The 12,439-nt window shown below is 40.7% G+C and overlaps 1 protein-coding gene across 3 annotated transcripts in view; it reads left to right on the forward strand.

Annotated features, from left to right (window-relative positions):
- TRAPPC12 (trafficking protein particle complex subunit 12) overlaps positions 1–6,328 on the forward strand; it is a 78,548-nt gene extending 72,220 nt beyond the window's left edge. For all 3 annotated transcript variants that reach the window (XM_087946049.1, XM_026665294.2, XM_026665295.2), the window contains 3 exons: positions 3,180–3,280; positions 4,242–4,329; positions 5,657–6,328. In XM_087946049.1, coding sequence (XP_087802175.1) covers positions 3,180–3,280; positions 4,242–4,329; positions 5,657–5,899 — 432 coding nt within the window. In that variant the 3' untranslated portion in view covers positions 5,900–6,328. The remainder of the gene's footprint in view (positions 1–3,179; positions 3,281–4,241; positions 4,330–5,656) is intronic.
- The last annotated feature ends 6,111 nt before the right edge of the window (positions 6,329–12,439 follow it).

Here is a 12,439-nt window from a genome sequence, read left to right on the forward strand (position 1 = left end):
AAGAAAAGCTGCAAAATTGTGAAATTGGGAGGGAGAGAGGAAATGGTTAGTCGGTTGGCTGGTTAGATTCATATCTTGCCCTTCTAATCTGGTATGTACTTTGAGTTTTCTGACACAAAAGTCAACGCTGAAAATTAAAAATGTAAATCAAACTAGCATGAAATCAAGTAACTGTTAAAAACTTGGTTGAAAACCCCCATTTTTAACTAATTTTTTAATTATTTGAGAATGGAGACCTAAGTTCATCCTCTCAGAGAACACATCCCATAGCTTGGGAGCAAGGGAAGGGAAGGCTGTCTTATTTGTGCCTGATAAAAGGCCATGCAAGAGCCTCTCTTGTAGGTGCCAATTGCTAAATAAGTTCTTGACAGTGATGATTCTCCGGGTTTACCCTAAACAATTTGACAACTAGTGCACATTTCACTTATTTCATCCAACAAGTGATATGCCAGTATAAAAAGGTCATCACCCATGTTCAGTTAAAGGACTAACTAGGGCTAGGTGTGCACAGTATGTACTTTATTAGACAGCCAGGGTTGGTGTGGACCTGTTCTGCACTACATATCATAATATTAGCTCTCATCACCACAGTGAAGTTCTCACAATGCAGATGTTACAGTGAAATATATGTCCCAATGAAAAGATATTTCGAACATCTTTCTTTCAAAATATTGTAGTTGATGCCTATCACCTGGAAAAGATTACAAAATCAGCTCTAAAATGTTGGGCTCCACAAAAGGAATCACAAAGAACCCCAGAATAACTAACAGGGATATTCAGGCCATCCTTACCTTGGCTGTTCCAGAATCAAAAACAGTAAAAACAGTTGATGGAAGAGTAGAAGGCCAAAATCATGGCTCACAAGAGAATATTGATGCTCATTCAGATTTGTTAAAAAGTACCTGGATGTAATCCTCTGACCTTCTTAAGGAATGTTCCATGGGCAGGTGAATCAAAAGTAGAACTATATCAGATAGAAACCAAATACTACGTTCCTAATAAGATTCTCATTCCAGCTATTAAGCACTAAGGTGATAGTGCCATGATTTGGGCTTCTTTATCTTAACTTGCCATCACTAAAGGAATCATAAAGTCTGCCTTGTATCACAGTATTTTACAGGTGAATATCAGGCCATCTTCTCATCAGTTAAAAAGAAAACTGCAAGTAGCAATAGCTCTTAGCAAGAGCAATTAGTCTTATATACTGCTCCATGGTGCAAGTGGGCATAGTAGGGAGAAAGTAATTTCAAATATGCAGGCAAGACTATACAGGTAGACCTCACTTAATGACCGCCTTGTTTAGTGATCATTCAATATTATGACAGTGCTGCAACTTTACGGCTAGTCATTGCACTTATAACCATTAGAGCATTCCTGCAGTCATGTGACTCGCAACCACCAGGCATTGATGACGGTCGCAGCATCCCAGTCACATGATCACCAGTTGCATACTTCGCACAGCCAGCTTCCAACAAGCAGAGTCAAAGGGAGAGCTGGCAGTAAAATCACAAGTTGTGGTGGTGTCTCACTTATTAGCAGCCATGTTACACAGAGTTGCTGGTCCCAATTATGGTTGTTAAACAAGGAATGTAAAAGAATAGATGAAGAACAAATTCAGGATTTGGGATGGCCAGGTCAAAGTCTATGTCTAAGTACCAATATGAAAATCTAAGGGGGAATGAAGCTTTTTTAGATTGGTAAAATCTATGATAGATGACTCCCCCAAAAAGGCATTAAATATGCTGCTATTTTTCATTCAGACTCTTCTTGTCAGTAGGACCCAGAGAGAAAAACAGCGGCAAAAATACAGAAATATTCAGAAAATTCAAAAGGAGATAAGTGCATCTGCACAGAACTTTCATCTGGAGGACCAAGGAATCTGCAGACAGATTCAGATACAGTCTTCCCTTGTAATATTCCCAAAGCAATCAGATCTTGAGACTAGATACAAAAGTTAAAGTGTTCAACTGAATGTAGCCCAAGAATCATGCTTCCGGAAACTTGGAAAGGCTCTTGAGTTTCCTGCCTGTTTAGCACTGCCCAAAGTCCTCAGCAGTCCTTAATAAATAACCAAGAAGCTGTTTTCCTTTGAGCAATAAGCCCCATCTTGAGCAAGGATAAAATAGTAATCAAATAAAACTGAAGCCCATAATGAGCCACTTTTTATAACCTGTTTTCACTGCATACAATAAAGTGCGCTGGAAATTGGAATTATTTTCCTGCTCTCTTTCTGACCCTCTATATAGGCCACTGAGCCAACGGTAATTAAAACTCCACCTGCTTTCCTTTGAGAGAACTTGATCCATCTATATATTAGCTATTGAGATCTAGATGTTTGAAGGAAGGAAAATCACCATCTCACTTAATCTATGGAAAATTTAGAATGCACACAGATATATACCATTTGAATTGGACATTTAGTGTGGATTTGTTCTTGCTGCCTTTTGGCCAGACATCAAACCTTTCTCATGTTGCTGAACTTGAGAAGCAACTGATCTTCCCTGTGTCTAGTAGAAAATGGCTCTTGTAGCAATATCAGAACCGCTTTTAGTTCAGAGTAGTGTGTTCATAAATGAAGGAATGGATTGGCTTTCAAAGGCCACCGATAAACTTTTATATAAAATGCCTGGAATAAGAACTGGAAGGTTGTTTTATCAGCACTGGGAACAAGATACTGTAGGTACAATGTGCCTTAACTGGAAAATAAAAAGGGCTAAATAACTATACACCATGACACTTCTGTGTCAGAACAAATTTATTTTAAAAACTGAACACATTCATCTGAGTTTTGGTTCTCTGCAATATTTTCTTGAACATTACTGAGCTATTTCTAAAGAATTTCTATTTCAGATTTAATATAATTGGAGTGAGTCAAGAGCTAAATAGGTCTGAGAATCAGTATATTCCACTGTTGCTACTGGTATCTGCACATTGTCACACTTTGAGAGCTTGTGTGTGTGTGTGTGTGAGAACTAAAATCAATATTGACCCAAACCACTAATTTTAGCTATGTATTGATGGGTTAGAATTGGTATTTATATTTGCTGTATGTTACATTTTTCTCTTCTTTTGCTCCTAGTATTGAAAGTAATATATATGTGAAGATCTACCTATTGATGAGCCTCTCTTGTGCTTTGGTAATTAAAGTAACTGTTATTAACCATTTATGTGCTATCCAGATTGGAGACATTAAAATGGCTGAAAAGTATTTTCAAGATGTTGAAAAAGTGGCTCAGAAATTGGATGGACTGAAGATCCAAATTATGGTTTTAATGAACAGGTGGGAGACATAAATGCCAAATTAATATTAGACATGATTTTGCAAAGTATGTACTACAAACATTAAGAGGCCCTAGCGAATACCCCTTTCTCTTCATTTATATTTTATGTAACCTCAGCTGCCAGAAGAAAAGCTGATCGGCACCTACTAGTCTATGAGATTTGTATCACATATGTAACCCTGAAAAAAATACCTTATTACAAGTTTTCTTCTTGACCACTATATGCAAATTTATTTCTATATCAGCTTTACAGATTAATGTGGCAGTGCAGACTTAGCCATAATTACTAAGAACTAAGAACCATTTAACTCAGTGGAACATTGAATGTATTGGATCTAGAGTTATGCTCAGCAAAATGTCATACATACTAGATAAATTTGATGCATACTAGAGAAATTACTAGAGGAATTCAATGCTATACTTCATACTAAAGGAATTCAATGCTATACTTCATACTAGACTCGCTCTGAGTCCTCTCTCCCTCTGTTCCTAGTTTCTGAAAAGTTGTACAGCATTATTGGGAGCACTTCCAATAAGTATAGGTGATTGCACTTGGAATACAACATCAAAGAAACTAGCTAAACTCACTAACCTTTGGAAGCTTCCATGGATCCCCTTTTTGTTTGTGAACAAAATAAATAGTTATTGAAGTGTATTCATTTAATATATTTTAAATGCTTATCTAAAATTGTGAAGACCACATACATATTGGAAAAAATATATAGGAAACAGAAACTGCTGAAGAACTCCGATAAGTTGGAATTCAATGCTATACTTCATGTTGCATTGTTTAATCTGACATCTAAGATATAATTTAGATCCAAGATTATTTTATGAAGATCAACTGAAGGAACATCCATATCTATGAAAGAAAAGAATGTAGTTTCCTTCTATAACTGAGTCATGTTCTGAAAGAATACAAACATTCTCTCTCTTCTTCTTACTCTTACTATATTTTAGAGCATTTCTGCATCTTGGTCAGAATAACTTTGCAGAAGCTCACAAATATTTCACAGAAATTTTGAAGATTGATCCATCCAATTCTGTGGTAAGAAATCTTAATGTTAAAATAGCCATGGCTTGTAAGCTTTAAAAGTAAATTATCCTTTAGTGTCTGATTTATAATAGTGTATGGATATACAGGTAGACTTTGACCAACGACCATAATGGAGGCTGCCATGGGTCATAATAACCATTAAGTGAAGTGCCCATGTGGATCACCTTATTTACAATGCTCCATCCCTGTTCTTCCTGATGTGGTTGTTAAGAGAAGCATGGGGTGCCTCAGGAGCCCTGAGGCAGGCCTTGGAAGACCTAGCATAGGTCCTGTCCCGGCCCTCCCAAGGCCTCCCCCACCCCGAGGTACGACATATTCCAGTTCCCACTCCTCTGGCCACATTGAATTATAGCTTCTCAAAAAATGGTGGTCGTTTCCAGAGTTGCACCAGGGGGGCCAGCAATGGAATTGCTTACCATGCTTCCCTGACACAAGCTCCAGAACACTGCAGAATGCTGCAGAGCTTGTGTTAGGGAAGGAAAGCGAGCCTCCCTGTTGCTGGACAGTGTGGTATGGTCCTGAAAGTAGCTGCAATTTTCAGGGCAGCCACTTTAAATTGTGTGGCTGCTCAGAAAATGGCAATCACTTCAAAAATCATGCCATGCAGTCTAGCAATGGAGCAGCTTGATCTTCTTCCCTAACCCGAGCTCCAGAGATCTTCTAAAGGTGCCTGATGAATGATTTGGGGTGAGGAGGGGTGTGTGCAGCATGGTGAAGTGTGGACCACACTCAAGGCCTGCAGGAACTCAGTGTGGGAGATGGCGGGAAGGTAAGTAGAGGGACATTGCAGCATCCTTGCAGTTGGTTGTAAGGACAAACAATTGCAAAGACACTGCAGCTGCCATAATTTGGGACCACATCACAAGTAGCATTTAAGGGTCTGCCTTAGCTTTGAACAGCCGGTCATAAGTTGAGAATTGTACACATTGAAGTAATAGTAAGTATCAGTACTTAGCACAATCAGAATTTGTTTAGTGAACTTCACTGAAATGATACAAAGTAATATACAGTTCAATCTTCTCCAATCTGGAACCCTCCATATGGATTGAAATATAAATTCCCAGAATTCTCAGATAGTCAGTGGAGGGCATCCAGTTGGGGAACCAGTTTAAATTGTGATGTTCCTCATATCCATCTTGAACTCTGTAAACAAGCCCTGTTGTAATGGTTGGAACTCTGGCAACAAAGAAAGCATCCAAGTCCCAAAATCAAGGCTTGGATTTTATTTTTTTTTAAAAGTATTTAAAGTGTGCTGCATGTTCTCTAGAGTGGTTCCTTTGGATTTCATAAAGAAACCTAATATATCTATTTTCCCTAGGCTAACAACAATGCTGCTGTTTGTCTTCTTTATCTGGGAAAACTGAAGGATTCCCTCCGTCAGCTGGAAGGGATGGTTCAGCAGGATCCTAAACACTACCTCCATGAGAGCGTTCTCTTCAATTTGACAACCATGTACGAACTTGAGTCTTCTCGCAGCATGCAAAAGAAACAGGCTCTACTTGAAGCTGTAGCTGTCAAAGAGGGTGACAGCTTCAACACGCAATGCCTCAAGTTAGGATAAGCCCATCCATATTTTTTACAAAAGCTCATTTCAGAAGCTGTATATAGACCTCGGCTAGTCTGTAAATGTTCCTCCAGCAAGTGCAATAAAAAAGCTCTTTAATTATGAATATATGGTAAAATTATAAATACATGGTAAAATTATTGTAATATAGGAATTTATACACTGGTCTGTATATCACCCTCAGGACTTCCTGTTAATCTACCATCAAATTTATCCTTGAAGTTACTGCCAGCTTATAGTGTATACCAACCATCAAAATTATTCAGATGGGCTTTTTTCCTGTTAATAGCGACCTATATAAGATAATTTGTCCCGATGGCTTTTGTTCTAAAGACATCCAGAATGTAGTGATTGTGTGTATAGAACTGGAGGACAGTGGGGTGATGAATGGAAAAGGTTGCAATAAATTAGGAAATTATAAAGACAGACTTCAGTCTAGGGTTTTTTTTTTTTGGGGGGGGGGGCTGTCTCTAAAACAGTGCACCCATTTGACCCCCACAAACTGTCCCAAATTGTTTTGAGAAGAATTATGGGACACATCCTCATTTGCCTGTTTCAACCTGGCCTGCTCAGGATGGAAAACTGCCATTTTGCCCTGTAACGCTACCCAATTAAGTAAGGAAGTATACCTAAATATTAATACCAGCTTTCCTTTGCTCTTGTGACCAAAATGCATCAGGATTTACCCAAGCATATCAGAATAGAGGGCCAGATTGTATTCATGGCAGAACAGATTCATCTAAAGAAAGAATCTGTTCATAATTCACTCATTAATTTTCTGTCCAAATTCTTCCCTGAAAGTTAAGGAATTTTGTCAAATCGAATAAACAGCATTTGCAAGCAAAAATAATTTTATCTCTGAACAAGCCCCTCTAGGCCACTTGCCCCTGAAATCAGCTATGAAGATTGTTCCAGGAGAAATTAAGAAACACACACACACACAGAGCACAATGCATTCTGTTGGGTGAGCAGAAGCCTATTCATTTCACCTGGGATGTGGTCCATTGATTTATTACCAAGTAAGCTCAAGAAGCTAATTATTTAAGGTAAGGATAGCTTGTCCAGATGAAAGAGGTAGATAGAAACTGGATTCACGTATCACATCCAGTCATAGCTTTCCCGGTTATGATTTGTTGAATAACGGGGGCTCACATCACTCTGGGTACTTTACAATCATTAGCTGGCATATCATAAGCTTCTGTTTTCATTTGTTTGTTAGCCACCTGGGATTATTTTATGTAATGTAAATGACTGTATACATTTTTCAAATATATAACTACAACTACAACACACTAAGGAAAAAACAACAAACCAATCACAGGCCAAGGGCAACGTGATTCATCCAGGACTTCAATACAGTAAGGTTAAGGTAAGCATCCATTCACTTGAGAAGAATGGACCAGACCCAAATGGTGTTGAAACACAGAAATTCTCTTCTGCACATTTGAAAGAGGCAGAGGGATAATGGACCTTATTATTATTGCCATCTCGGACTCCCTTCAACGTGTTAAAGGTTGCTCTATTTCCCCTTTTTTCCCCCATCATTCTGGCCCATCTGTGAGCACATTCCCACATAGGTGCACACGTGCATCCACAGAAAAAGACGCCCGCTGAGTATAGTCTACAGATTTGTATGCCTGGATGTATCTATAATGCATTAAGTGCTGGCAGAGCATGTCAGCAGGTGCGCTGCTCTTATTGCTATGCTCCTCACACGCTGCGCGCCAGAGAGCCCTGGATAATTCCAAAGGTTACTGTGACGGGTGACTGAATAGGCGACGAATTGACCTGCTTTAGAGGTGAAAATGAGGAAGCTGCCTCTCCGCCAGCATTAAAAGCCTGCCGCTGCTTGAAAAGCCAAATTAAAATAAGGGATCTATTAAAACAAGAGAGCTGCCATTCAAACCAGGCGGCGGGGGAGGTGGAAAGGGTTGCCAGCCAGCCAGCCAGGCGAGCTGCAAAGGGGCTCCCGAGCCCAGCTGACGTTCGGCTCCTGTGGAGCAGAGGCGGCAGGGCGGGGAATAACGAGCTCTCGAGAGGATCCCGGTACAAAAGGGGAGAGGGCGACACGGCCCGGCTCTCGCTGGCGGATTAGCTCTTGGTTGCCGAGCTTGGGAGGGGAGGGGGGGGGGAAATACGAGCCATCTTCCAGCTGGGATGAAAGGAAAAAAGAGGGAGGGAGCGAGCTCAGGTGTGATTGTAAAAGCAGCAAAAAAAAAAAAGGTGACTTATTGGTTGTCAGGGGGTTGGGAGGGGGAGGGGTTTCATTCCTCAGTCGGTTTCCCGCCAATTTGCCCAGGCAGCCATCGCACAGAGATATCTTCCTCCAGCTCAAGGCTTTCCCGAGCCCCTCCCAAAGGGGCTGCCCCGCGAGCCGGTCCGCCTCTTTAGGGAAGGCGCGCGTGACCCAAGGGGCGCTCTCTCGGGCTTCTGCCTGCCTTTCTCTGCTCCTGTCGCCACTGCGCGTGCGATTCAAAGGGCAGGCAGAATCTCGTCGTCTTGCATCTGGAGAGTGTAAGAAGTAACATCCCTTCCCGTGTGACCCCCACCCCACCCCCAGAGGCAAGCCGGGCTACGATGGGCCTTTGCAACCTGGCCCGAGAAAGTAGAGGGAAGCCGCTTCTGTTAATTTAGCTCAATGGCTGATCTCGAAAAGCTAAACAGGGCTGGAGGATGCCCCAGCTTTGTACGTTAAAAAACAGAGTTTAAAAATATATCCCAGAAGAAAACAAAGTTAAAATGTTATTACCCAGAAAACAATAAAGCTTACCTTAGAGATTTCAAAGATAATCTTTGGGTTATTTATTCGTTGTCATTGATTGAATATACTTGTACCTCACTTGCCTGGTGGAGGAGGAGGAAGAAGAAAGAAGAGGAAGAAGGAAGTAGTAGTAGTAGGAGTAAGTAGTATTTGGATGGATGGATGAAATGATATAGATCAGGGGTGTCAAACTCATGTCACGGCGGAGTCGTGACATATTTGGACTTTTTTCCCCCTTTGCTAAAATGGGGTGGGCATCGCTAGCACCTGAACTTGGCTCTTCACCCAGCTTTTGGAAAGAATGGCTAATGCTTGCTTTCTGCTTTCTCTGGATGTATTCTCTTTACCATTATTGTTCTTTTGTACTGTTTATGTGTTTTTAAATGTTTTAATTGTAAACTGCAGAGTTGCTGAAGTTGGATGGCATATACTGTATATTTATCATCTTAGATTTCTGCTGTAGTTCATGTTATGCTAAACTTTCATTTGTGTGACCATGGTTTATTGCAGTAAATTATTTGCAGTAAATTATTTGCAACCATAGATTTGAATAAAAATCTGTATAAAATTACAATCCTTACTGGCTCAATTTATCCTCCCCCCAACAATAGAAGTTATCTGTCAACATCTTCTTTGCAGTCACTGCAAGTAAAGCAACTTGCTTTATTACATGTTGCTCGACACTGGTCAGTAGGAAATGGATTGCAATAAACTATGATTAGCTGGGTTCACATAATATGCTATGCTGTAAACCATGATTTGAAGAACTTAATAGCTAGAGTCGCACTGCACTCTAAATCCAAGCAATACAAATCACATAGCTTAATGTGATGTACAAACTCAGTTCCTGGTTCTTGTATACTGCTAAGTCACTTCATGATTTTGTAGAATTTTGTGGTTCTTATGCCAATAGTTCTTAAAAACTTTTTAAGTTCTTCCTTTTTTAAGTTGAAGCATTCAGGTGCTGCTGGGAGATTTGGTAGGGACAGGGAATAGGAGACAGAATTGACAGAGAGTTTGGACTCCTCATACTCAGCTAATCCAGTGACCCGCAGCAAGAAGTAGTGGGGGACATAGCCAAAATATCAAGTATATCAGCTTGTCTATTCCATTTTTTAAAAAAAAATCCTCTAAAGACAGTGTTCTAATTTGCCCAGTATATAGGAATGTCAAGGGAAGCATCCCACTCCCAAATACTCCTCTTGACTCATTATTTCAACTTCAACCTATCAGCAATGTTCCTATATAATCCCAAGACTTAGGATCAGCAAAAGAGAGCAACAATGGCAACCGTCCATAAAAGAGTGGCTGATTTTCGTCCAGAGCACAAGGGCCTGGTGCTGTTTTGCTCTCAGGAAAAAAAAAAAATTTCTGCATTGAAATCTCTGCCTGACAGCCAAGAGAGGATTTCTGTCGGACCAGACAGAGTGTGCCAAGGGCTGGAACAGCAGGAACTTAGCAGATGGGCTTCACAGACAACTGGCACCACACCACCGCTCCATGCCCTAGTAGGCACCAGCCCTTTCGTAGATGCTAAATTTTTAATTCTGAAATTTAAAAGAACAAGCAAATGTCCTGGGGGTTTCAAGCTGCTTCTTGATTGAGAGTGGGCAGACGCAGCGGCTGTCAAACCAAAGTAAACAGCGCCTCTTTGCTTGCCTAATTAAGAGCACCAATCTTTACCTCTTCAAACCAGTCAGCAGTCTCAATTTCCCAAGGTCTTCAAGTGCTCTTCTGGTTTTTAAAGGGCTATTCATCATGGCCAACCATTTTTTTCCTCCCAAGAAGCAAGCAAAATGGGAAAATAACAAAAACATGGACGGAGGCTCAGGCACAATGAAACAGCCGCACTCTGGATGTGCCAGTGTGACTGCAAAAGGACAGGACTTGATTGCATGCAGTCCTGCCTGGGTTTTTTTTTCGGTCAGCCAGCTGGTTTTTGTTTTTGAAAAGCCTTCTGCTGTCCACAATCTTGTATCTTTCACACAGTTATGTGACAAGTAAAAATTCACCAAGTAAAAACATTTCTCATTCTGCTGTTTTTACCCTTTTAGTTCTGTTGTAATCTCCATGGAGAACTATGGTTCAGTTAAGAGCATAACAGATATATAGAAACTAAAAGGATTCCATTTTAAAATAAATTACCAGGTGTATGTTTAAATTCATACACAGTATTTTAAGGTGCATCATAACCTACAAAGGCCACAGTTATGTTTAGAGACCAGGAATGGAGGTGCTGCAAATCCAACCAAAAAAAAGTCTCTTTCAAGAGGAAACATGTTCCTTCTCTGATTGCCATGGAAATCAAGGTGAAAGCAGGCTGGGTTTATTCCAGGGAAGAGGACACCATCATTTTTAAAATTTAAATGAGGCCTGGCTTGTTCATGATTGCAAAGTAGACACGTGTTTCCTTTTTTATGCCATAGCTTTTGTGCAACATTTCAAGAGACTGGGCTTTTGGTAGGAGTTTCCACACAATTTGGCTGTAAATTAACTAAAAAGGTGCTGGATTTATGAGATCTGGGTTGTAAAACACCACTAGGTGGCAGTAAAGTAACAATACAAGTAACTTAGCTTTTTGCTGCCATCTAGTACAGGGGTCCCCAACCGCCGGTCCGCGGACCGGTACTGGTTCGCGGAACAAGTCTTACCGGGCCGCTGGTTGCTGGGCGCCGCCATCTTTTTGGTAAAAAGTGCTTCCGGTGAGCTTTTCCGGGTAGAAAGCTCACCGGAAGCACTTTTTCATCAAAAAGATGGCGCCTACGCTCGTGAGCTTTTCCGGTAGAAAGCCATTTCTACCCGAAAAGCTCACCGAGCGCTATGCGCGCTTATCTTTTTGACGAAAAACTGCTTCCGTGAGGTCACCGGAAGCACTTTTCAGTCAAAAAATATGGCGGCGCCCAGTTGATGCCGGTACCGGGCCGCGGCGCCCAGCTGATGCTGGTACCGGGCCGCGGCATCAAAAAGGTTGGGGATCACTGATCTAGTAGGTATTTTGAGTTTCATAGTCTAATTCCAGCCATTTCTGATGTCATTCTTCACCAAGCACAGGAATTCCCAGTGTAAAACCTTAGCATTTTTCGTAGATTGAAACAGACTCCAAGTCAGGGCAGTGATTACTTTTCCATAAAAGCAAAGAATATTGGAACCCTTTAAAGGAGCTACATAATCGCAGGAAAAAGGATGATTGCTTTAAGGCTAGTATCTAATTTTGAAGGCGCTGCAGTAATATATTTGGTAATATATTCATGCTCTTTTTTTTTTAAATCAAATGCTGCATTTTACATACCTAACAGACATGGAACTAATGGAACACACTAGCAACCTTCTTAGAAGGCAGGTAAGCAGAAATATAGCTCCCACTTGTTGCTCCGCTGAAGCACCAATGATTCACTCATCTGTATGGTTACTTGTGCATTTTCTCATTTAGTTCAGCAGCATCTCTCTGTCCATAGAGATGTATTGACTTTTAGAAACTACTGCAATAGGGAGAGTGAGAAGAATCTAAATCAGGGATTTGTCAATCCTGTAGAACTGGGCAATTAATGGATGCATCAATAAGAAAATATCTGCATTTCAGTGGGCTTACAGAAAAGAGGCCTAGATCATTTGAAAATAAAAACAAAATACTGTTGATATTATGTATTTGGTTATATTCACACAATTTGGAACTGCAAAAAAAACCCTGCATTTTAGCCTAGCTAAGCGAATCCAACCCGTATAGTTCAGCATGTTGTACAAATAAGCTGCCTAGATAGTGTCTTGTCAAGATAGGC

This window comes from Notechis scutatus, chromosome 1 (genome assembly GCF_049901735.1).
Source record: "Notechis scutatus isolate UNSWTSFEM ecotype Mainland chromosome 1, rNotScu1.2, whole genome shotgun sequence".
Classification (NCBI taxonomy): domain Eukaryota; kingdom Metazoa; phylum Chordata; class Lepidosauria; order Squamata; family Elapidae; genus Notechis; species Notechis scutatus.